Source organism: Anolis carolinensis, chromosome 5 (assembly GCF_035594765.1).
Source record: "Anolis carolinensis isolate JA03-04 chromosome 5, rAnoCar3.1.pri, whole genome shotgun sequence".
NCBI lineage: Eukaryota > Metazoa > Chordata > Lepidosauria > Squamata > Dactyloidae > Anolis > Anolis carolinensis.
In genome coordinates this window covers 29,399,270-29,424,162 of record NC_085845.1, presented here as the reverse complement: position 1 = coordinate 29,424,162, position 24,893 = coordinate 29,399,270, and the positions used below count along the sequence as shown (strand labels likewise).

The following is a 24,893-nucleotide window of genomic DNA, read 5'->3' as shown; positions in this document are numbered from 1 at the left end:
ACATCTGGGGACTCAAAGGTTGAGAACCACTGATCTAGAGGGCCAACATTTTCTCACCGTTGAACTAAAGACAACTCATCTGCAACTGACATTTTGATCCAATCTACCTAGCAGGTAATGAATATCATGGGGAAAGAACTGCAGTGTTTAACCCTTGAAATATACCTGGTTTTGCAAAAGGATGGATAATAATCAGTGAGGAGGGTCTCAGCATGCTGCCTCCAAGGCGCACTCTGTCAAGGCCAGTCTTCTTGTCCATTCTCAATAATGAAGGCTTTGACCAGTCAGAGAGCCAAATATAATCCTCAAACACTGCTATGCCAAATGGATGACCTAAAAATACAACATATCATTCTTTTGTCAGTCTGCTTTTTCATTTTCTTGTATAGTACTATATACAATGATGGAATAATAATAATAATAATAATAATAACAACCCCCCCCCCCCACAGGTGCCACCTTGACGTGGTGAGGGTGCCATGCCAAAAGATCTCAGCCGGCATTTGGAAACAATAGACATTGACAAAATCACAATCTGCCAACTGCAAAAGGCCACTCTACTGGGATCTGCATGCATCATCCGAAAATACATCACACAGTCCTAGACACTTGGGAAGTGTTCGACTTGTGATTTTGTGATATGAAATCCAGCATATCTATCTTGTTTGCTGTGTCATAATAATAATAATAATAATAATAATAATAATAATAATAATAATAATAATAATAATAATAATAGAAAAATAATAGAAAAATAATAGAAAAATAATAGAAAAAGGCCGGGTTGTGGCGCAAGCTGGTGAGCAGCCAGCTGCAGCCAGCAGAGACCAATCACTCTGACCAAGAGGTCATGAGTTCGAGGCCAGCTTGGAGCCTGCGTTTGTCTTTGTCTTTATTCTATGTCAAGGCATTGAATGTTTGCCTTATATGTGTAATGTGATCTGCCCTGAGTCCCCTTTGGGGTGAGAAGGGTGGAATATAAATACTGCAAATAAATAATAAATAAATAAAAATGTCTAGTTATTCCATGTAACATAGATCACTTTTCTTTGAGGTGTCTCATTCTTCAGATATGCAAACAGATCTTGGAGCATCTTTGGGTCTAACTAAGAGAAAAAGGCGTTGTAGCATAAATGTTCATAGACTGCATACACTAGAAATAGAGCCAGTTTAAATAAGCTTATGCTACAAACATCTTTCCCTTGGCCAGTTAGTCTTAAAGGTGCTACTAGATCCCTTTGCATTCTGACTCAGACAGGTTATGTTTAGAGTGCTCCCATTATTCACTGGCTGTCACTAGAAGAAATGACAGTAGATGGCAGTAGTACTGTGATAACAATTTTCATTTAAATGATATGCTTTTGAGCAGTGCTGAGCTAAAATTGAGGTGAAAGGGTGTTTCACTGGTATTTTAGTTGACCCCAAAGCAAGTCCTCTTTTCAGTTCTCTTCCTTCCTCTTTACAAAGTTTAGAAGTGTTACCTTATTCTAATCCCTGTCACCTGCCTTGCTTCAAAAAGCATTATGTCTTTTGGCAAAAAGACAGAGCTTAGTAAATTTGCTTGGAGACAGGGGCATCACTTCCAGAATACCCCAACCTGTCAGTATAGCAAGTGAACATGGCAAGGGCTTTCTTTGAGTTTTGTTGTTGTTGCCCTGCATTTTCCCTGGATTGGGGCCCAAAATGGCTCAGTGTTCAGCAGAGTGACTAAGTGGATTGATATCAATGAAAGTTCAACCCTCCCCCTGTCCAAAGTGAGTTAGTATTAAAGGTGCTTTTGTATTTCCCTTCTCTCTCCCCTTTCATCCTTTATATCAATTAGTATACAATATCAAAAATCACTGAAAAACACTCAGCACTTTTTAATGAATTCATAGCACAGCCTTCAATTCCATATTAATATTATGTGGGGAAAGTAATGGCAGTAGCGTTACAATTACACAGTCCTCTGGGTCAGACAACCACACAGTACCCAAAGAGGATCCAGATACTTTATGCACCAATCCATGTCTTGACAGCAATATAATGACATTTGGCTGATAAACAGATGTGTTTTTACCCAGAAAGGGCTTTGGGCTCCTATAACCTGTTATGTGCCATATAATTATAACAGTATATTTGGCGTCCAGGGATGCTGCTTGATATAAAGCTTTCCAAAAAGTGAACTACGAATCTCTTTTAATCTTGCACAATGGTTGATAGATTTCACAAGGCATTTAATAACCCTGTAACTGATCTTCATTCATACTTAAAATTGTTAGAAAAATATCAATCCCAAAGCCTCACCTACATCATTCTGTGTGAGTATTTGCCGTTTAGAACCATCCAGGTTTGAGGTTTCAATCACAGACTTTCTTGCATCACACCAATACAACTTGTCAGCAAAATAATCAATCGTTATTCCACTGGGCCAAAGCAAATTTGAGTTTGCTATAATACGTCGGTTGGAGCCTTGTAAGGAAGAACTTTCAATCCTTGGGTTGATGCCTAGGTCAGTCCAAAATATTTTCCTCAATTGAAGAAAAAAAACAGAAATAAATCATTGTGTAGATTTAAACTATTTTTAAAAAAATCATTTTCACCTTGTAATAAAAAAGAGACTGTATATAAACCATTGGTAAACACGACAAGGCTTAGCTCATAAGTTAGGAAAGTTAGAATTTTTAAAGTTACTTTTTTGAACAGCTCTCAGAATCTCCCATTCATCACAGACAATGCCAACCCCACACTGTTCTGTTTTTGTTTGTTTGCTTTTTTGTAGTTTTGGGGGGGGGGGGGTTCCACTGTATTCTTTTACTAGAGGGTCCAAAGCACAGAAAACTGTCCCCTGGAACTCTCACAGTTACCCATCCCTGCACTATATAGCAGATACTCCAAAACATAAATCCGAGCAATAATTTAGTATTCATTTTCCCTTGGAGTCTCTGCACCAGCAATTATTAGCCTGAGAGTTGTAGTTCAAGGCATATGGCAGGTACTAGTTTGGATTGGGTTCTTCCGCCCCACCTACTGTTTCAAGACAGGCTGGATATCTTACTCAGTGAAAGGATGAACAGCAATTCCTCGAGGGTGAGACATCTCCTCCTGAATAATTATTTTCCTCTGCTTCCCATTGAGGTTACTGCTTTCAATACAGAACTTCCTGAAATATGTACACACATTTAGATTGTTGTTACGATAAATGTATTCCGTCGAAAGCCAAATTTAGGCTATAACTACAATTAGTACAGTAATTGTAGTCCTGAAAAATGCATGCATAGGCTGCAGCTACAGACAACTTACTTTACCTACTCTATTTTCATCTATATCAAACTCAGTTCCTGACCTTACCTTCTCAGTCTTGTCCCGCTAATATGGACAAGTATGGAATTTAAGGCTCAGCACTTCTTTTTTAATGTGTTTTTAATGTGTTTTAATCTGTTTATTGTATTTATATGTCTTAACTGTTGTAGTTGAGTTATATTTTATTGTGTGCGTTATGAGGCATTGGATTTTTGCCATGATTTGTGAGCCACTCTGAGTCCCTTTAGTGGTGAGAAGGGTGGGGTATAAATATAGTAAATAAATAAATAATACAGCTTGGAAACTAAGCATTACTGTTTTGCTGTGGCCCAAGCATTTTGTTAGTTGTATAGATGATGAACAATATCACTTATACCTCCTTTTACCTCCACTTATAGCCAACCTCTGCACTTTACTACTGGCCCATCTTATTAGTGATCTTGCAATATATTGCACATGTATAATTTATTGCCTTGCCTCCAATTTGTGAACATGCTCATTACACCTGGCTATTGGTTATTGGTTATCGGTTGTTGAGTTTATGCTTTTATGATTTTTATATGTTTTGTGTATTAACTCATTGTAATTGAATGTATTTTATGTTGTTGTATTTTATTGTTACATTACTGGGCTGGGTCCCCATGTAAGCCGCTCCGAGTCCCATTGGGGAGATGAGACAGGTTATAAGAATAAAGTTATTATATTATTATGACAACAGCAGTTATAATAAAATATCTTAGAGGTCTTTCACATTATGCAATTAGTAAAGGTAAAGGTTTTCCCCCGAACGTTAAGTCCAGTCGTGTCCGACTCTGGGGGATGGTGCTCATTTCCATTTCTAAGCCGAAGAGCCGGTGTTGTCCGTAGACACCTCCAAGGTCATGCAGCCAGCATGACTGCATGGAGTGCTGTTACCTTCCCGCCGGAGCAGTACATATTGATCTACTCACATTTGCATGTTTTTGAACTGCTAGGTTGGCAGGAGCTCGAGCTAACAGCGGGTGCTCATTCCGCTCCCGGGATTTGAATCTGGGACCTTTTGGTCTGCAAGTTCAGCAGCTCAGCGCTTTAACACACTGCGCCACCACCAGGGGCCCAATTATATTATAATTTTATTCATTATAATTATATTATGCAATTATAGTGCTATTATTCCACTTTAACTACCATGGAGTCCTAGGATTTCCAATTTAGAGAAAGGCCATCAAGAGTTACCTTGCAAGATCACTTCAGTGCCTCCCAAACTACAAAGTAATCCCGAAACTATAGTAATAGCACTATCACTCAGGCCTGTAGCGAGGGGGGGGGGGGTTTAGGGGTTCAACCCCCCCCCCCCGAAATTTTTCAAGTTATAAAAAAAATCTCGTTTACTCATGAATTTTAACTGGTTAACCAAATCCCCATGCTAAGTCTATGAGATGCAAAACATTAAGAGTCCCTCCAGGCACTATCTCAAGCAGATATTGACAGGTTTGTAGCGGGGAGGGGTATGTGCTAGGGGTTCAACCCCCCCCCCCCGAAATTTTCAAAACCCCTCCCGAATTTTTTTTCTGGCTACGGCCCTGCTATCACTCCTCTTTAATTGCCATGAAACCAAAAACAAGGAAATCATATGAAACTTCTTATGATGCCTTCTTTTCCTCCCAAAACTTTCAGCTCTAGTGTTAAGTGCAATCACTGACTTACATGTGGTATAAATGATTGGAGTGCTGGGCTACAACTGTGGAGACCATGGTTCAAACCCCCCTGGCCATGGAAGGAAACGGCAAATCCCCTCTAAAAAAAATCTTGCCAAGAAAACCCTATGCTAAGTTCATCTCAAGTCAGAAATGATTTGAAGGCACACAACAAAAACAAGACTCAACTATGTCTATCTAGCATAGCATTCAGCCATTTTTCTGTCTGACCCTTCAGCACTGGAGAATTGTTTTTTCTGGTGCTGAATCCTCATATTATGACGTGCCTTAAGCCCACAAAAGCATATGGACATTTCAGAACAGCATTTCAGTTAGGCCTTCTTTATTGCCATGCCTTATGCTGACATTAAATGTCCCATAATATTGGAGATGAAGGCATACCCGGGGTCAGTCCAATACAATTTGCGGTTAATCCAGTCCACAGTAAGTCCTTCGGGTCTCTGGGTTGCTTCGTGGATAACTTTTTTACGATCTGTGCCATCCAGATTAGTTCTCTCTATCCACTTCAAAGCCGTGTGTGCAAAATAAATCTGTAATGAGAAAATAAAGGTTTATACCTAATTATTGTTATTTCTGGTTCAGTGTTTTTTTTTATCTCATGTCCTTAGCAATGACATTTCTTTCTTTTGGGGGGGGGGATATATGTTATTTACAAAAACGTAGTCCATGATTATGGATCAAATAAGCAGGCACTTATCCTTCAACCAGAATGACTCTTGCAACCTGAGCATGCTTAGCACATAAATCCAAGCTGCCCTATATACGGTATCCTCAATATCCTTCATTTTGCTTTCAGGCTACCTGGGAGGCTTCTCTCATGTCTCCGCATGGGAAGCTAGGGCAGATTCAAACTGCCAACCTTCAGGTCTGCAATTCAGCCAGCACAAGGGTTTAACCCCTTGTGCCACTGCGACCTGTCTACCCTAAGCGAGGATACAGTCACTTAATACACCAACTGCATTTTTGACACAACCAAGGACAGGACATGATCTTTTTCAGCATCCATAGCCAGTCACTGTACCCAAAGTTATTTTGGCCGAAATGCAGAGAAAAAAGTGAAGATTGTCCAAACATTTGTAGGACAAATTAGCAAATAATCAATTAATGAACACTTTCCTGTCTTTTCACTGCCTCCTAGTATCTATTGTTAGAGGTAGCTATACTTCCTAAAGGCCAATACTAAAGCTCTTATTTGGGGTCCATGGCTTTTTTGAACGTATGAAAATGGGAAGCACCATATTTATAAAGATGTCAAAGCATAAATAAATAAATAAATAAAGCATTTATTTATTTGAGAGCTTGAAAAAATTAGTTTTGGCCATTATACAAATAAGAGAAAAAGGCATTTTGCGTCACAACTCAATGGTTTCGAATATTCTTTTTTCTCTCATTTTAAATAATTATTAAAAAGGCTGAGTATCCCTTAGCCAAAAGGGTTAGAACCAGAAGTATTTTGAATTTTGATTATTATTATTTTAGAATTTGATATATTTGTGCATTCATAATGAGATATCTTGGATCTTAAATGAAATTTAAGTTCTAGAAACAAAACCCTAGCTATCTGCATAACCCTCAGAAAAGCATTGCAGCTTGCCCTTATTACAGTACACCAGCAACTAAGGGGTTAAATGCAAAGAAGCAGAAGCCATGTGTTCTTGTGATACTTCAAAATCCTCTCTTTTTAAAAAACACCTCACCTTATTTTCAACAGGGTCATAGTCCAGAGCTAAGACTGCTCCCATCTGCCAGCTGAGAATACTTGAGTAATCTGTTCCATCAAAACCAATGCGGCGGATGTCTCGGCTGTTTGCAAACAACAGAAATGGCTTGGATCCTGTTTGGGATAAATTTCAGAGCATGTTAACTCTTCTGGTCCCATTATATGTAGGCAGAAATCTTTGAATTAAAGCTCAGGCCAACATGTGCAGCATCCATTATTTCCCGTTTCAGATTTTTAAATACCAGTTATGCCAACCAAAGTAGATGCAACAAGATAATAAATAAAACTAAAGATTAAATTTCGTATTCTATTAATACATGTGACATGCTCAACATTGTAACCATCATATGAATCTATCTGTTATCTTTCATCTATGTAGCTATCTCATAGTAAATATTTATGTATACACATAAGGTTTCCCTAGTGGTAATAAATTTCAGAGGGTTGAATACTTCTTTCAGAGAAAACAGCACTTTAGATTTATGGCAGTTTGATGATATTTTATTTTCATCTGGATGGGCAACTTGAAACAAACCCCAGCAGATACCAAGGGTCTACTGCATTATCATGCCCTAATGACAATTATGCCCTCTGAAATCAGACAGCAATGAACTCAGGAATTGCTATAAAACTGGGGAAAAATTGAGAAAAACGCTTGGGATGGGATCTGTCAGATTTGTCCACATTGATTCAAATTGGTGACATGGGGGAATTGGTGTTTCTATCGGCTGTGTCCTAGGAAGCAGTGATGCCCCAGTAGTCCAGCTGCCTGATCCTTGCTTTGCACTTTTTTTTTCATTTTATGTATTCATTAGAAATTTTGCTACTTCAGGAGGTCACTACTTTGTTTTCACTTGATTCTGACCTTTCGAAATTGCGCTTTTTCTGCCTTTCCTTTCACGCTTTCAAAGTTCACAAAGGTTTTTTATTTTAAAAACTTTTTGTGAACATTGAAATTGTGAAAAGAAAGTAATGACCTCCTGAGGTAGCAAAATTATCCATTTTCATATTTATCACATGAGCGGGAACTGTACATGCTCATGTAATAAATCTCACAAAGGATATTTTCAGAACACAGAGCCAGAAACAGCAACGTGTGATGAAAAATGTGAAATTATACAATTTGCTATCTAACGCAACCAGACATAACATGACGGTGATGTGACCCTTCCCGGCAGTCATGGGATAAAGTCCATAGAGTCAGTCTTACAGAGCTATGGCCAAAGTCCAATTGCTAGTGTCCATTAGACTAAGCCCACTGACTCAATGAAAATGTGGTAAGTGAATATTTCCAGAAGTTCCATTTTAATAGGCAATTCTAGCTAGAAATTCCAACTAGATTTAGGTCTGCATATCCACCCAGCATATTTGAGAAAGTGATAGAGAAGGAAGCCATGCTGCACAGGTGAGAATAAGGAAGATTCTACTTTTAAATAAATCAACCTGAGAGAAAATTTCTCCATGCTGCAGACTTTTACTTTTTGTAAACAGTCACACATACATGAAAACAGATTATTTTTCCCATGTTTGAGTCAACAAACTCAACTTAAGCAATTTAGGAATTGCATCCAAGACAAGGAGGATTAAGAAATTGTGACAATGCAGTTGTCCACCCCAGATTTGACCTTGTGTTTCCATAACTTTTAACATAATGTATATTTCTATTACAGCCAGACATCATGGCACTTCCTGTTGCAGTGCAATTTTTCTTGTCTTCCACGAGGATATCACCAGGAAAGCAAACACATCTGATGTTGTTGGACTCAGAGAGGTACAGATCTGGCTGCCATTATCAGATGTGCAACCTTCAAAAAAATGTTTTCCTTTTTATAAAAAAAATGGATTCTAAAACTAAATATAAATTAAAAGACTGGCATTGAATAGAACCCAGAAATGTTACTTTGTTGAGCTATAACTCCCAGAATCCCTCCCCACCATGGCTACTTCCCATCCTGGGAGGTGGATGCTGAGAACTGCAGTCTAACAAAGTAACTTGTGCCGGCTCTGAGGCCCCTTACACGCAGCTGAATAAAATCCCACATTTTCTGCTTTGAACTGGAATATATGGCAGTGTGGATTGAGATAATGCAGTTCAGAGCAGATATTGTGGGATTTCTCCCTAGATTTTCTGGATTATATGGCTGTGTGGAAAGGCCCTGAATTAGATTTACAATTGGCCATTAAGCAAATAGTATATGCTAAGAATTTTTTATTGTTGTTTATTTGTTCAGTCGCTTCCGACTTTTTGTGACCTCATGGACCAGCCCACGCCAGAGCTCCCTGTCAGCCGTTGCCACCCCCAGCTCCTTCAAGGTCAAGCCAGTCCCTTCAAAGATACCATCCATCCATCTTGCCCTTGGTCAGCCCCTCTTCCTTTTTCCTTCCATTTTCCCCAGCATCATTGTCTTCTCCAACCTTTCCTGTCTTCTCATGATGTGGCCAAAGTATTTCATCTTGGTCTCTAATATCCTTCCCTCCAGTGAGCAGCCGGGCATTATTTCCTGGAGGATGGACTTGTGGTCCAAGGCACTCTCAGAATTTTCCTCCAACACCACAGTTCAAATGTGTCTGTCAAAAGCACTTTGTATTGGAACTTAAAGAAGTTTGCTATATGTATGATATATTGCCCAGTTAAACAGATTTTATCTACATTCTAGGCATGTGACCCAATGGTCATATGGTACATCATTTAGCCTCTGTTCTGTACATTCATTATTTAAATTAAGAAGCTAGTTCTCTAGCCCCTGTAGAAGCTGAGATGTGGAGGTCAAATAGTTCTGCAGGAAACAAAGCCACCCTTGAATTTCTGACATAAGGGGCATAAGAGCAGTAGTGCAGGAAGAACTTCCTTTCCTTGTAAACGTCTTACCAATGTTTCAAGAAGAGGAAGATCTTCCAAATCCTACAAAAGTTAATCTGTTCCTCAAAATGATTAACTTTGTCAATTGACAAGGGCCAATCCAGGATATATGAGAGTAAAACCAACTCAGTCCCAACTCGAGTAGGCTTATTGGATCAATGAGAATTTGCCAAGTCAGCCCTTATCTGTAATTGATTCAATTGGCCTACTCCAGTAGGGAATAACAATTGGGTTTAGCCTACAGCACAATGTTTAAAATACATCAAATGCATTTGAAATCAGACAGTTGTTGCTCCCCAGACTCTATGTGAGACAAAAAGAATCCATGATTCATATAATCCCTTTATTAGATTCAACAACACATTTGCAAATGTGTACTTCATCAACCTAACCCCCTCTCGGTCTTTTTGAAATTTACCACTGTTGCATCTGAATTGTTCCTTTCCCTCCTCTCCCACAACATTACTGATAATCTATTAATTTAAACTCTGGTTATCAACCATACTTTATTTATATTATGTAGTTATTGTTAACTTGGATTATAGCCAACCCTAATATTCTGGAACAAAAGGATAACAGGGATTATGTAGCCATCATAGAAAACATCCATATAGACCAGTGGTTACCAAACATTGGTTCTCCAGGTGTTTTGAATTTCAGCTCCCAGAAATCCCAACCAGTTTACCAGCTGTTAGGAATTGTGGGAGCTCAAGTTCAAAACACCTGGAGAATCAAAGGTTGGGAAGCACTGATATAGACTATCCACACTGCAGAATTATGGCAGTTAGGCACCATGTTAATTGTCATAGCTCCATTCTATGAAATCCTAAGATTTGTAGTTTGTTGTGACACCAGCAAAGAGCTCTGACAGCAAAGAGCAAATGTCTCACAAAACTACAGCAATTTGGAAGAAAGAGCTTTAGCCCCAAAAATGGTTGAAAGGGGTTCACATATGCAAAACACACATAGACACACCAGGAAGAACATAGTACTTTAAAAAAAAGGGGGGGGCACAGTAGAATCTATGTATAAAAATAATGAATTCCAGTAGATATTAAACAACTGAATCTCTTTTAATGACATATCAAATAAAAGTGATTTTCACACTGCAATATGAAATGGCTTTGGATAATGAAGCGGTGAAACCCAATGATCCTGAAACTTGTCGAGAGAATGCTTTCGGTTTTATTGCAACCTCTCTTTTTAAAGCTGTTTCACATGATTAAAACAGGGATGTTTTTATCACTTCTCTAGCCACTCATTGCTTCCTGCCCCCAGTGCAATCTGTCTCCAAAAAGAACTGAAGTATAACAATAATGAATCCTGAAATTGTTTGGATTCGCCAGATATCTGAGGGTGCAGAAGCAATGCAGTTTGTCACCACTGTAACTGCCATGGTTCAATGTTCTAGAATCATGGGAGTTATAGTTTTACAGGGTTATTAGCCTTCTTTGTCAAATAGTGCTGGTGCTTCACCAAACATTTTGAGATACAGCCCTGGAATTTAAATATTGTTACTCACCCAAACATGTTCTTCCATCTGCTTGGAGAACTGATTCCTCAGGACAAAAACAAACAGGCCCTTCAGGTGTCTGCCCACAACCATGACTGCACTGAATGTAATTGCTTGCACAGGGAATTAATTCTATAATAAATTAAAAATAAAGGGAAAGCTCTGTATGGAACAGATAACAGATACAAGGAATCCCAAAAGCAGAGCTAAATGTGCAGCAGTCCAACTCATCCAACTGCTTAACATGTGACCAGAATGCCCCTGAGAGTATGAAAAGTGGCCTTTTTTCTTTTATGATTGTGCACACATATGACACAGAAAGCCTGAAAGTACAGCTTCAAGGCAAGCATAACACACAAAACCATCACCTTTAGAAATCAATCTGTTTATCATTTACATAGGGATTACATAGAGGACCGGACTGTGGCGCAGGCTGGAAAGCAAGCCAGCTGCAACAAATCAACAAATCACTCTGACCAAGAGGTCATGAGTTCGAGGCCAGCCCGGTGCCTGTGTCTTGTCTCTATCTCTGTTCTATGTCATGGCATTGAATGTTTGCCTTTATGTGTGCAATGTGATCCGTCCTGAGTCCCCTTCGGGGTGAGAAGGGCGGAATATAAATGCTGTAAATATAAATATAGTCAAAAAAATAACTCCATTATACTCTGGACCTCATAAGAGCGCACGTGAATCTGCTTGTGGTTATATTAAGATATTCGCATGTGTGCATATGAGGTCCAGCGCATAATGGAATGATTAAAAAAAAAATTCCACCAGCTGTCCCCATTCCGCCCTCCATCTTTATCCGCTACAAAGGAAGGCTGTGAGGACAGCGAGGGACCATTTCCTGGGACTGACAGGTCTATGTGTGAACCTGCTGTCAGGTCCCGGGATATTCTGCCTCATTTATAAAACACAGATTTTGGTCTAGAAGTGCTCTCAGAACCCCCTGTTAGAACTGACAATGAATATGTTGGCTGGAGAATTCACATAGTTAAAAAAACCTAACTTTTCCAGGCTCCTTTTATGTTGTATGGCATGCTCTTCTGCTGTTTGTTTTCTTCTACTGAAACTGCCATATGGCGACAGCTGCTGAAATGGGCAGTAAGACTGGAACAAATGTGGGGTTGCCACACATTCCCAGAATCTATGGAAAGTGTTGGCTTTACTAATACATAGCAACAAATAGGGAATGTTCCACATCTAAATCGACAGCCTTGATTATGCAACACCTTACTCAGAATTACATTCCATTTAGTTAAGTACTTTTTATTTTCAAATAGTGTTTAAAGGATCGAAACCTAAACTTTCTAATAGCACTAAATCCAGTTTGTTTTCACAGCCGCCAAAGGAAAATCAACACAACTGGGGGAAAAAACTAAATTACTCTCATGTTGTTCTGTGCATCATGTCCAGTTCATTCATGTCAGGTGTGCATTGCTCATTGCTTGGAACAGGGAAGCCATTATATTACAGCGAAACATACTTTTTTGATGTTAGAGAAACTGCTTTACCGCAGCATTTAAGAGGTTTGGAAAGTTCATGATGATCTTTTAATCTATGGGCCTGCATGAAAGTGTGTTTACTCACAAGTAAACCCTGGGGAACATGATGTAGATTGTATTCACTGTACTTCTAGTTTAGCATCAGCCCAAATCAAAAACGTAAGGCAGAAATCACTTTCAACCGAACCCCCCTCTTACAATAGGAAATACTATGATTTGTGGCCTAGACTGAGCAATGCATTACAACTCTGGGAGACCAGCATCCAAATCCCCATTTGGCCATGGAAACCCAATGGGTGGCTTTGGACAAATCATATTTTCTCAGCCTAAAAGGAAGAAAAAGGCAACAAATATAAAGAAATCGTGACAAGAAAACCCCAAAGTAGGTTTGCCTTAAGGTCCCTATAAGACAGAAATTATTTGAAAGCATACACCAACAAGAAAATTGGGGAGAGAAATCAGCAAAGTTGCCATGATATGAAATTTCATGAAAAAGGTGGCAGGGGGTGGGAAGAGAATTCTACATATTTTAACTCAATAGTCAGATTAGGTCTCTGATTCAACCTTATTACCTGATGAACAAACTACATCATATTGATAAGATTTCAGCAGTTCAAAAAAGTAGTAACCTCCAGGGGCCCCAGCACTATTATTAAAATGGAAGGAGCTTAACATTGGCAGGACAAGGCATTATTAATATTGGCTACGTACAAAAATGTTTCTGCAATACAATGAAAACACAGAATATATTGCATTAAAACATCATTGCTATCATCATTCTACTAAAGCTGATAACAATATGAGCACTATATAGCAGCAACAAAATAATGATCATTTAGTATAATTCTGATTGAGAATTCCCGAGTGGCTTCAATTACATAAGTGTAATGATAGTCCAGTTTTGCCTAATTATGTCAGATGATCTCAACCTAAGGTGTTTGAGGTGTTGAGCCCTTGCACGCCCCTGTTCCAATGTCCTTGACAAATTCTGCCATCGAAATGACAGTTGTGTGAAATATCCTTGAGAAAGTGATCAACAGCGTGAGAAATTGCAATACAACTTCTATACACATAGACGAGGATTGAAGGAGGTGGGACAAAGTTTTTGTTGGGTTTTTTAAAATTGTCTGGCTGTTACCTACCATAACAAGTTTTCTTATCAGACAGCAGAATAAAATTTCTTGGACAAGTACAATAATAGGATCCTGGAATATTGACGCAGCCTAAAGTACAACCATGGTTCCATAATGCACATTCATTGACATCTGACAAAGAGAAGAAACAGTTTTGACATATTTAGAATTCTTGCCAAAAACAAGACCTCCAGAAAAAATACTTATCAATTGTTACTTCATTACATTATAATCATGCCAGGGCATCTTCATTGAGGGGAAAAGAATTGTATTATTGGCTATTACAAAACATCTTGTAATATGGAAAATCAGAAATATATGCAGATTTATTTCTTTATCAGCACTAAACTTTATGATTATAGGGTACCAAATGTATGCCTAGTAACACATTTACTTGCAGATTTTGGTAAATGCAAAAGACAGTTTTGCACGTTTTCAAAATCCCAAGTCAAAATCAAATGATCATCAGCATGTATGCCTCTAAAAACTATCATAATGCACTACAATAATGGGGTAAAATATTATTGGACTACAAGGTCAAGATGCTACCAGGTAGAATGTTCTTCCAATTGGGCTGGTGAAGAGATTCTGGAAGTTGCAGTAAAACTTTTTCATGTTGAATGAACTACAGCTCACTGTAATCAATTCAAGCACATACCGTAAAACACCACAAAATGTTTTGTTGATTTAGGCCTTTACATTTATCAGTTTGTGCATTTTGCTCATGGTTTTCTTAACGAGTAAGAAGGAATTATTTGTTTAATTCATCTTATATATATTTATTCTCCCAGAATAGTATACATTTGTGCAGTCAACAAACAAGCATGCATTATTTTCACAAACAATGTAATTATATTAAAACTAATCATCCTGCTTTACCTTCACATGATTTTCTCTTTTTGCTTAAAGTGAACCCACTCATACATTCGCATTGACTGGTCTTGGGGTCTTGCTTACAGGTGCTTCTCTTGCAGTTCCTTCTGTTTGAAAGACAAGGCCTTTCAACTGGAAAAAGATGATTTCAGATTAAAGAATAACTTCAAATGTGCTCAGTTCTCATCTATGCTTGCAAAATGCATTTCTTAATCTGCTTCTATACAAGTTTGCCAACATCAACTGCATTCTGGTGTGTCTTGCTGATTTTTTTCCGCCACAACCTCTATGGTAGCCTTAATTGAATTGAGTCCACTCTACTTGCAGTTTTGGAACATGATTTAGTAACAATCACACATTTTGCAAGGCAGTATTTGTTGTTGTTTTTTGTGCCTTCAAGCTGTTTCTAACTTATGTTAACCTAAGTCTGTCATTGGGGGGGGGGGGGGGGGTTGGCAAGATTTGTTCAAAGGGTGTTTCCTTTGCCTTCCTCTGAAGCTAGGAGACTGTGATTTGCCCAAGATCACCAAGTAGGTTGGCTGAAGCAGGGATTCAAACCCTGGTGTCCAGCATCATAATCCAATGCTCAATTCACTAAACTATATTGAATCTATAGTATAATCAACAAGAAACAGTATCCCAACCCAGTGAAGGTGAAGCACTTCATTTAGATTCAACCTACGGAGAAAACTGCTATGAGCACTTGTCACCTACTAGCAGCTTAGGGTCAGGGCAAACCCTACCATTATTGATTTACAGAATCACTAAAATTGGAGTCAACATTTATGCAAATATACAGTGGGCCCTCAAACACACATTGGTTGATATGGAGGGACAACTGTAGTTGTAAGTGATGTCCAGTTATGTGATTTTCAGTCATGTTTACATCCAGTGATGTAATAGACCCTACTCAACTGGAGCACTAGACTCTTTTCATTACCAGGGAGGACATCTGCCACCCCCTTAGACTTGCCTAAATGTCGCTGCAATCCTTATATTTAGGAGAAGGAAGAAAATGAATTGCCAGCGACAGTATATTATTGTAATCATTCATTTCGAATTCAAAATATTTTGTGGTCCTCAAAAAGCAAGCAAGTAAGATCAATTAGATTTACAGAAGACCCGTGCTTACCAGCAGTCTTACTGGTTTCTTGGGGTGGACTGACAAGATGACTACCAGAATCCACCCACTGTACTACCACTGACAGCCTTTCAGAGAAGTCTCATTTTGCAATGACCATGTATGTAATACAACAGTTTCTATGCAATTCTAATTCCCCCTTTATCTCACAGCTGGCTGCATATATGGACTCTCCTTATCTGTAGCATCTATCAATTGTGCCAGGCCTGCAATTAGCACTATGCAACAGATTATATCACAGAGTTGCGCAATTCATATACTGGCATTGCAAAAGTACATTGTATTGGCTATCTGACCAATACCACGCATTGCATTGCTGTGAAACTATCTGGGCAGAGCTAAGCAAGCGTACAGAGGGGAGGGCAGGTAAAACAGTGGGAGGCATCCTGGTTTGACCTGCTGCAAACATAGCACTAATCTACTGCAAAGAAAAGGGCACGTAACTAATCGCCCAAACATGACCCTTGCAAGCAGAGAACAGTTAAAACAGTTTCTGTGTTGTATGTGCAAAGCACATGAGTACTCATTGCCTTTCTTAAACAACATTAGATTGTGCATTTTAACCTCCAGTACCTACGTTGGCTTGGCCTCGGCAAGGCATCTAATTAAAGCCTACATGATTTCATTCCCAGGTTTCCCTTGTGGCAAGATCCCTTTATAAATCTCATTTGTACTTTAGGCTAATTAGCCTTCCCTCAATCCAGGTTCTTGGGCTGGATAAGCTAGGCGATGCACATACAAAGTCCAGAGAGTTCATCTGGATTGGGCAACCTAAGCTCCTTTCCACCTCCTCAATGTTTTATAAGAACCCATTCCAGAAAAAGAGGGACAGGGAGACCTATATTGCGAGAGCTCCGTATTCCTGTGCCTCAGTTTAGTTATCCTGCTGCAGAATGAAACCTGTAGAGTCAATGAATCCTGTATCCTGTATGAACGAATAGCACGTCTACACTGTAGAATGAATGCAGTTTGACACCAATTCTATTACCATGACTCAGTGCATGGAATCCTGGGTTTCACAAGGTCTTTAGCCTTCTCTGGCTCTGTTTGACAGAGAAGGCTAAAGACCTTTTAAGGTAGAGTCTCGCTTATCCAACGTTCTGTATTATCCTGCCTTTTAGTAGTCAATGTTTTTGTAGTCAATGTTTTCAATACATTGCAATGTTTTGGTGCTAAATTCATAAATATAGTAATTACTACATAACGTTACTGTGTATTGAACTGCTTTTTCTGTCAATTTGTTGAAAAACATGATGTTTTGGTGCTTCATTTGTAAAATCATAATGTAATTTGATGTTTAATAGGCTTTTCCTTAATCCTTCCTTATTATCCAACATTTTCGCTTATCCAATGTTCAGTCAGCTGGTTTATGTTGGATAAACAAGACTCTACTGTACAACTACAGTGTTCCCTCACTACTTCGTGGTTCACTTTTCGCGTATTCGCATTTTCGCGCTTTTTCAATAAACTCTAAAAGAATATTATAAATCATAAATAATTACAATTTACAGCCTAAGGAAGGGAGGTAAGAGAAACTGAAGGGAGAGAAAAGGCGCCCAAGCGGCAATGGGAGAAGAAGGAGGCAATTTATCAACACATGATTGTTTGATAAAGACTTAAAATAGTGTATCACTGCTAAAATAAGGTATAAGTTTGGAAATAAATATAGTGTCGCTACTTCGTGGAATTTCACTTATTGCGAATGGTCCTAGAATGTAACCCCCGCAATAAGTGAAGGAACACTGTATCGAAATTCCATAGGATTAGGCCCTGGCAGTTAAAAGTGGTGTCAAAATGCAGTAATTATATAGTATAAATGCATTCCTGCTCTTAAACTTACAGGAAGACAAAGGCAAACTCATTCTGAACAAATCCTGGTAAGAAAACCTCAGTATAGGTCTGCCTTAGAGTTGCACCAAGTCAAAAACAACAAAGTAGCCTGAGTAGTCTAAGCCACCTGGCTTTCTATTGCTAGATTTGATTATGATCCATATTATTTTCATTATTGACTGCATGCCCCTCCACACTGATATGTAAGCTAAATTTTCTCCTCTTCTGAAGCACTAACTAAAATGATATTATGCAATGATTTTCATGGTTAGGTTGGCTGATTAGTGAGAAATACATATTTCCAACTGCAACAGAGCAATGATACTCCAAGCATGTGGGTGTCCAGTCTCGTATATTTCTCCACAAATATCATTATCATGTTAGCTATCTATAAACTCACTAGCTGTGCCCGGCCACGCGTTGCTGTGGTGTCTGGTGGTGTTGGTGAGAAATTGTTGAGGTAGTGGTGGTATTGAATTGAGAGGCTGAGTGGCCATCTGTTGGGCGTGCTTGGATTGTGTTCTCCATGGCAGAATTGGGTTGGACTGGATTACCACAGTAATTATTTCATATTACAGTAGAATCTCACTTATCCAATATTCGCTTATTCTGGATTATCCAACGCAGTCTGCCTTTTAATAGTCAATGTTTTTGTAGTCATTGTTTTAAATTCATTGTGATATTTTGGTGCTAAATTTGTAAATATAGTAATTACAACATAGCATTACTGAGTATTGAACTACTTTTTCTGTCAAATTTGTTGTATAACATGATGTTTGGTGCTTAATTTGTATAATCATTACGTAATTTGATGTTTAATAGGTTTTTCCTGAATCTCTTCTTATTATCCAACATATTCACTTATCCAACATTCTGCCGGCCTGTTTATGTTGGATAAGTGAGACTCTACTGTATATTTATAATCTTATATTATCTGTTTAGAACTGGATTATATGAGGCCCCTTCTACACAGCTGTATAAAATGCACACTGAAGTGAATTATCTGGCAGTGTGGACTCAAGATAATCCAGTTCAAAGCAGATAATATAAGATTATAAATGGAAGGGCCTTGAGTCTACACTGCCATATAATCCAGTTAAAATCAGATAATCTGTGGAAAATGCCTAAGTGAGGCCTAACTGTGCCTGTCCCCTGGGCTGAGTAGGTTGCTAGGAGACCAAGTGGGCAGAGCTTAGCCCTCTAACTGGCAGCAATTGGATAAAAACAATTATTCCTGTCCCTCTAATTAGGACTTTGTTTTTCTTTTGTTTTTGTTTTATCAACCTAGAGCCATGGATGATGGGTTGTGTTGTCACATTTCGAGGTTGGGGGGCTTGTAGTTTTGTTGTTTTGTCTGGTGCCCTGATTCCATCACTCTTTTATATATATAGATTGGGAATATCAGTGCATTAGAGTCCAAAGCAAACTATGGGATAGGATGTCCACAGGGAAATGCAGTCTATGGGTATAATTACACTTTAAAAAAAATAAGTAACAGCCAAGATGCATGTGCGATATCAAAAAAAACTAGCAGCATGAGGTAATGTACAAAATGTAAGTAGCATCTGAAAGATAGGAGTTAATACTTCAGGAAGCAAATAATTTAACATGACTTATGAACAAAGTGCAGGCCACGGGTGGCATACAAAAATCACATCTCACAGCATGATCAAAATAGACTACATTATTTCTAGATATCACTTCTCAGTGATTCTGGAATATATTCAAAGAACAACAAAATCAGCAATCCTATTTATTCATGTATATCTGAGAATAAGGGCGCACCTAGACAGTAAAATACAAAATAATAAACTGAAATAACTACAGTAGAGTCTCACTTATCCAAGCTAAATGGGCCGGCAGAAGCTTGGATAAGTGAATATCTTGGATAATAAGGAGGGATTAAGGAAAAGCTTATTAAACATCAAATTAAGTTATGATTTTACAAATTAAACATCAAAACATCATGTTATACAACAAATTTGACAGAAAAAGTAGTTCAATACGCAGTAATGTTATGTTGTAATTACTGTATTTACGAATTTAGCACCAAAATATCATGATATATTGAAAACATTGACTACAAAAATGGCTTGGATTATCCAGAAGCTTGGATAAGCGAGGCTTGGATAAGTGAGACTCTACTGTATCATGTAGGGCAAAATGAGGTTTTAAATACCAGAACAAGAACTAAATCCAAAGGTTTATTCATAATTGCCATAGAATTATCTTATATTAGCACTGTAGGCTTCCATATCAACCAAAAATTAGGCTGAGAGGCTTACTGGCCTTCCAAAACCAATAGGAAGCCAAATGCATTGATGGGAGGGCTGCGTGGAATTGCCTGGAATTTTCCATTCCATCAAAAGTTCTGTATTTAATACTGTCCCATTCAGAAGAAAGTGGATACTGGAAATGTGAGACTGATAGCATGGACTTCAGATCTGGTGAGCATATTGAGCCAATATATTTCGTAATGACAATGACATTAAAATGTCAAGAAATAAAATAAAATAAATAAATCAGCTATAGCATCCTAAAGGTATTTGAAAAAGGTTCATTGAAAAATGTCATCAGGAATTAGAAGGAGCAGCATAGACTGGGACAGGAAAATATGAGATGGCTAAACTGAAAATGATCCAAATTATATGAAGTTTAATTTTTTCGAAATATTTATTATCAATGTAACTGCATCACGAATTACCAAGTGTTTTAGAATCCATCCCCATGCTGATCTTCTTTAATGGATGTACAACCAGTATTTCAGCAGGTTGAGAACTTGCAGGCTGCAGGTTCATTGCAACTACATCTTTCCCTGTGTATTTATTGGCCCGTCGGATAGCACCAGTTGAGTCAGAATAATATATATGGTCAGCAAAGATAAAGATGTCATAGACTTGGTTTCTATAGGGAATAAAACGATAGCATTGATTTATTAAACTTCATGCTCTAGGAGGAAAAAAAGTTAAAGATCGGCTTTAATCCAGAGCTCTATGAACATTCAGTTGAAGAAGTTACATCAGGGTGAGAATCATGCAGTCCTGCAAGCATAAGTCCAGGCAACCTATTTGCAAATTTAACATTGGCATGTTTAACTTTTTAAGTTTTGATTATTCTATGATTAATATATTCTTTATAGAAATGTCTAGGTTCTCCAGAATGATCCTATGGTCAATTGTCTGACAGAAACTAACCACAAAGTCATGCTGGAAGACCCAGATGTTCCTAAAGGTATTCACTGCCCTAATAATATGGAAATAAGGAAGAAATGTGACTTTAAAAATAGAAAAATGTTTGAAAACGTATTTTTCAAGTAGCAAGAATCTTAGGCTGATGAAAATCTTCGCAGTTTATTCTGCATAAAAATTACACTTGGATATTTTACACAGAAAAGAGCATTTTCTGCATAGAAAACAGAATTTTATGCTGCATTCAGATATTATTTACTGTGCATAAAAAGCTGTTTTCTTGGAAGAAAAAAATCTGTAATGGAACATTCTGTAATTCTATAATTGAAAAACATAGATTTACACATAAAACATAATTTTCAGGCCAGAAAATAGCATTCCCTGTGCAGGAAATAATATCTCTGCATGATATTTTCTTTGCAGAAAGTGCTGTTTTCTATCCAAATCTATTGTGTACACATTTCCCAAATTATTACTAGCTTTCAAAAATGGTGTGGCTTTCAAAGGCAAAAGTGGTAAAATATTTGCAGAAACTATTTGTTGCTGCATTTGAGAAGAAAGTTAGTTAAGAATTACATTCCTGTATGGAAGCCACCAACTGCTACCCTACTGTAGTTTAGTTTAATAGTACAGTAGAGTCTCACTTATCCAACACTCACTTATCCAACATTCTGGATTATCCAACACATTTTTGTAGTCAATGTTTTTAATACATCGTGATATTTTGGTGCTAAATTCGTAAATACAGTAATTTCTACATAGCATTACTGCGTATCGAACTACTTTTTCTGTCAAATTTGTTGTATAACATGATGTTTTGGTGCTTAATTTGTAAAATCATAACCTATTTGATGTTTAATAGGCTTTTCCTTAATCCCTCCTTATTATCCAACATATTCAGTTATCCAACGTTCTGCCAGCCCGTTTATGTTGGATAAGTGAGACTCTACTGTAGTACTATATGTTAGAGATGACTATATAGATGCCTAAGTTCAAACACTTATAGTTTCTAGTTGGATTGGGACAATTTTCTTGCCAATTTGATAATTTATACACATTCACATACCGTATGATCTGTTTGTGCAAATGAACAGAACTACCATCATAGCTACAGGATCTGATATGTGTAATTTCATCATTGCCATCATTGTACTGCATCCAAAAAAGCTTCTGATTAAGAAAATCCAGTGAGACGCTTCGGATTTTTCCAGTGCTCCTTAAAACTCTCCAAACTTCTTTTCTATCCAGAACAGCTCCGTAGATGCTGCTAAAAGCTCCTTCAGAAGACCAAAATAGAATCCTGGTGATAAAATTGGGTACATCTTCACTGATACTGAAAATTCTCTCAAGAGCAATAAAGCAGTATAATTTCTCATATTCAATACTTTTCCTTGTTTGCTTAAATCTCTGTACTTGTAGTACTACTTGGAGAAAAAATCGTTTTTGATCTTGGTTTCAACTTTCAACCATAGTTTCTTTGTTTAAAGGAAAGAAGACATTAAGGTGTGAATTGTGTAACCCTTCATATGTGATTGAATTCTGACATGACTGGCACACTGTTGGGCTTCTACAAGTGGCAGCCAACAACATCTGAATGGCAACCTAACTCCAATCTTGAATAAGAAAGGTGTCTTAATATCATCTAAGGCAGCGAGCCTTCATAAATTTTCAAATCAGTGAATATTGTCTAAATCAGTGCTTCAAAGACTATCTGATGTGAGGAACCATCAACCACTCCCTCATACACACACACTGTCCTAAGCACAGGTATCATACTGATTCCCATTGGCTTTAACTGTTCCTTTCTTTCCTGGAAATGTTCTATAGACCAACAACCAGTAGCTCACAGGCCCATAGATCACCACTTGGAGTAGCACTACTCTAAACCAAATTATATTTAAGATCTATTATGATTCCCATAATCTTAGTAGATATATTCTTAAACTTACCACAGAACTAGGACACTGTGGATAAGAAAAAAAAGTTGAGTGTATTAATTTCACTGGAAGTTACCATAGAGTCATACTGCAGAACCTAACAAATGCCCAGACCTGAGTAGGTAAAACTGCAGATACTGATCCCACAGGTATGGAATCATAGTATACTGATCTTTTCACTGCAATTTTGTTACTGTAAGCCTTAAAGTCAACCTTGACTTACCTTCTGCTTGCATCAACAGCAATACTTGTAGGATGATGATCATCTTTTGCAAGGATTTGAGAGTAGTTTCCATCCAGGCTGATTGCCTCAATTGTGGCTTCTTGATAATGAGCCAAATAAATATTTTGGTTTATCCAGTTTACTGCAAATCCAGATATATCTTTTCCAGTATAGCAAATTGTCTGTATCCAAAGCAAACAATAGGAAAACGAGAAAAGAAGGAGAAGAAATTGTTATTACTTTAAAACCTGCACTGATAGTGTTTGGATTCTTTCACACCATCTAAAATTTAGAGTTAAAAAGATTAAATTCTTCTGAGCCTATCTTTGGCCACTTCTACACTGCATTATATCCCAGGATCTGATCCCAGATTATCTGCTTTAAACCAGATTATATGAGTCTCTAATGTCAGATAATCTGGGATGAGAATATAATCTGGGATCAGCTCTTGGGATATAGGGGCAGCGTAGAAGGTACCTGAATGGGATCCATCCTTATGCAATAACAGAGGGCTCAGCAATACAAAAATTGGGCCTGTTAATTATAGAACCACTGACAACCTCATCAGATGGGGTAAAAATCAGCAGCACATGCCATTTCCTCTTCAGTTTTGCGACAGAGCCCAATGGCTCCCATCCCACGACTTACATCTACGTCTGGCAGGCCTCTATCACAAAACTGAAGAGGAACTGGCATATGTCGCTGCATGGTAGGCTGCGCATGTTGCATTGGGATCAACAGAGGGAGACAGTGGGATGGGGTGTAGGGTAAATTAGACAATGTTGGGCATGGGGTGTTGACTTCAATATGAGGCATGGGGTGTCAGTTTCAATATGAGGCATGGGACAGTCTGTGGCAATTCCAGGGGCACATATGATGAGGTCCTGTGTCTTCAAGCACTAAGCTGAATGTCTGGTGCATTTTCACCACATTTTTCCATGTGCTGGGAGGGTGAAGAAGAATAAGAGGCAAAGGAACTATATAATCCCAAGATTCATGCAGAATTCATATCAAAGGATAGAGGGTGTTGGAAAAGAGATTGGCATATGTAACAATGGAGGAGAATAGATATGTCGACATATTGCCAGGTGGGCTTGGACATTTGTTTTGCAAAAAAATGGCTTGAATAAAGAAATGTTCCATTACCTCTGGATTTGAGCCATTCAAGGATATTCGCTGGAGAAGACCTTTTTCTGTGTCCAACCAATAGATATGTTCTTCACCATAATGGTAATCTAGTAATACTGATAAGCCAGTATCAGTCACCATTTTTTGGTGATGAGTTCCATCTGCCTCAATTCCAAAGATAGCATTGCCTTGGCTGAAAACTAGAAATGGAGTGGAAACTAAACAAGAAATAAATAGGAGTGAAAAATGTGTGTCTTCATAGATAAAAATATTATCAGATTAAGATCTTTTCAGCATTAGGTATTCTTCTTTATTTTTATGTAATTTCCAGACTTTCTCCCAACATGAGACATTTTGCTGAGGTTTGGACTTCAAGTTCCTTTGATACTGCAGTTTTCCTCAATTAATGAAAATGTTGTATACATTAATGAAAAAATGACAAGTAATTTCTGATTTTACAACTTCTCCAGCTCAAAACTCCATATGTAACAAGTTTCATCATGCTTTCAACTTCACACTTGCACATCTTTCCAATGGAACTCAGTTAACATTTTCAGAGACAGTTGAATGATTACACTATTAGACACAGAGCCTATACGCCAGCTGTCCCCAACCTGGCACACTTTAACTATATTGGACTACATTTACAATCATCCTCACCCTTTCTATATTATAGAAGCAGAATGAACTGGGACAATGTCCTTTATTTTACTTGAGCACAGTTGATCATCAATTTAGGATTACAGGATAGGTCATGGATGGTCAGTTAAACTGCTGTAAACATCTTTTGCACAAATAAATGAAATTTATGGCAACAAAGTAGGTTTTGTCTTAGAAATCTGACCTTGGCATTGCTTGCATTT

At 38.0% G+C, this 24,893-nt stretch overlaps 1 protein-coding gene across 4 annotated transcripts in view; it reads right to left on the bottom strand.

Moving 5' to 3' along the window:
- The window catches only part of egf (epidermal growth factor), a 54,727-nt gene that overhangs the window by 24,730 nt on the left and 5,104 nt on the right, over positions 1 to 24,893 (bottom strand). For all 4 annotated transcript variants that reach the window (XR_010006867.1, XM_008112110.3, XM_008112109.3 and 1 more), the window contains exons 3-14: positions 24,049 to 24,248; positions 22,903 to 23,084; positions 21,809 to 22,042; positions 20,259 to 20,458; positions 14,590 to 14,715; positions 13,720 to 13,842; positions 11,082 to 11,204; positions 6,677 to 6,813; positions 5,361 to 5,509; positions 3,038 to 3,142; positions 2,287 to 2,510; positions 166 to 333 (exon numbers count right to left, since the gene is read on the bottom strand). Coding sequence is in view for 3 of the 4 variants with exons in the window: in XM_008112110.3 (XP_008110317.2) it covers positions 166 to 333; positions 2,287 to 2,510; positions 3,038 to 3,142; positions 5,361 to 5,509; positions 6,677 to 6,813; positions 11,082 to 11,204; positions 13,720 to 13,842; positions 14,590 to 14,715; positions 20,259 to 20,458; positions 21,809 to 22,042; positions 22,903 to 23,084; positions 24,049 to 24,248 (1,971 nt within the window). In the remaining variant the exon portion in view is untranslated. The remainder of the gene's footprint in view (positions 1 to 165; positions 334 to 2,286; positions 2,511 to 3,037; positions 3,143 to 5,360; positions 5,510 to 6,676; positions 6,814 to 11,081; positions 11,205 to 13,719; positions 13,843 to 14,589; positions 14,716 to 20,258; positions 20,459 to 21,808; positions 22,043 to 22,902; positions 23,085 to 24,048; positions 24,249 to 24,893) is intronic.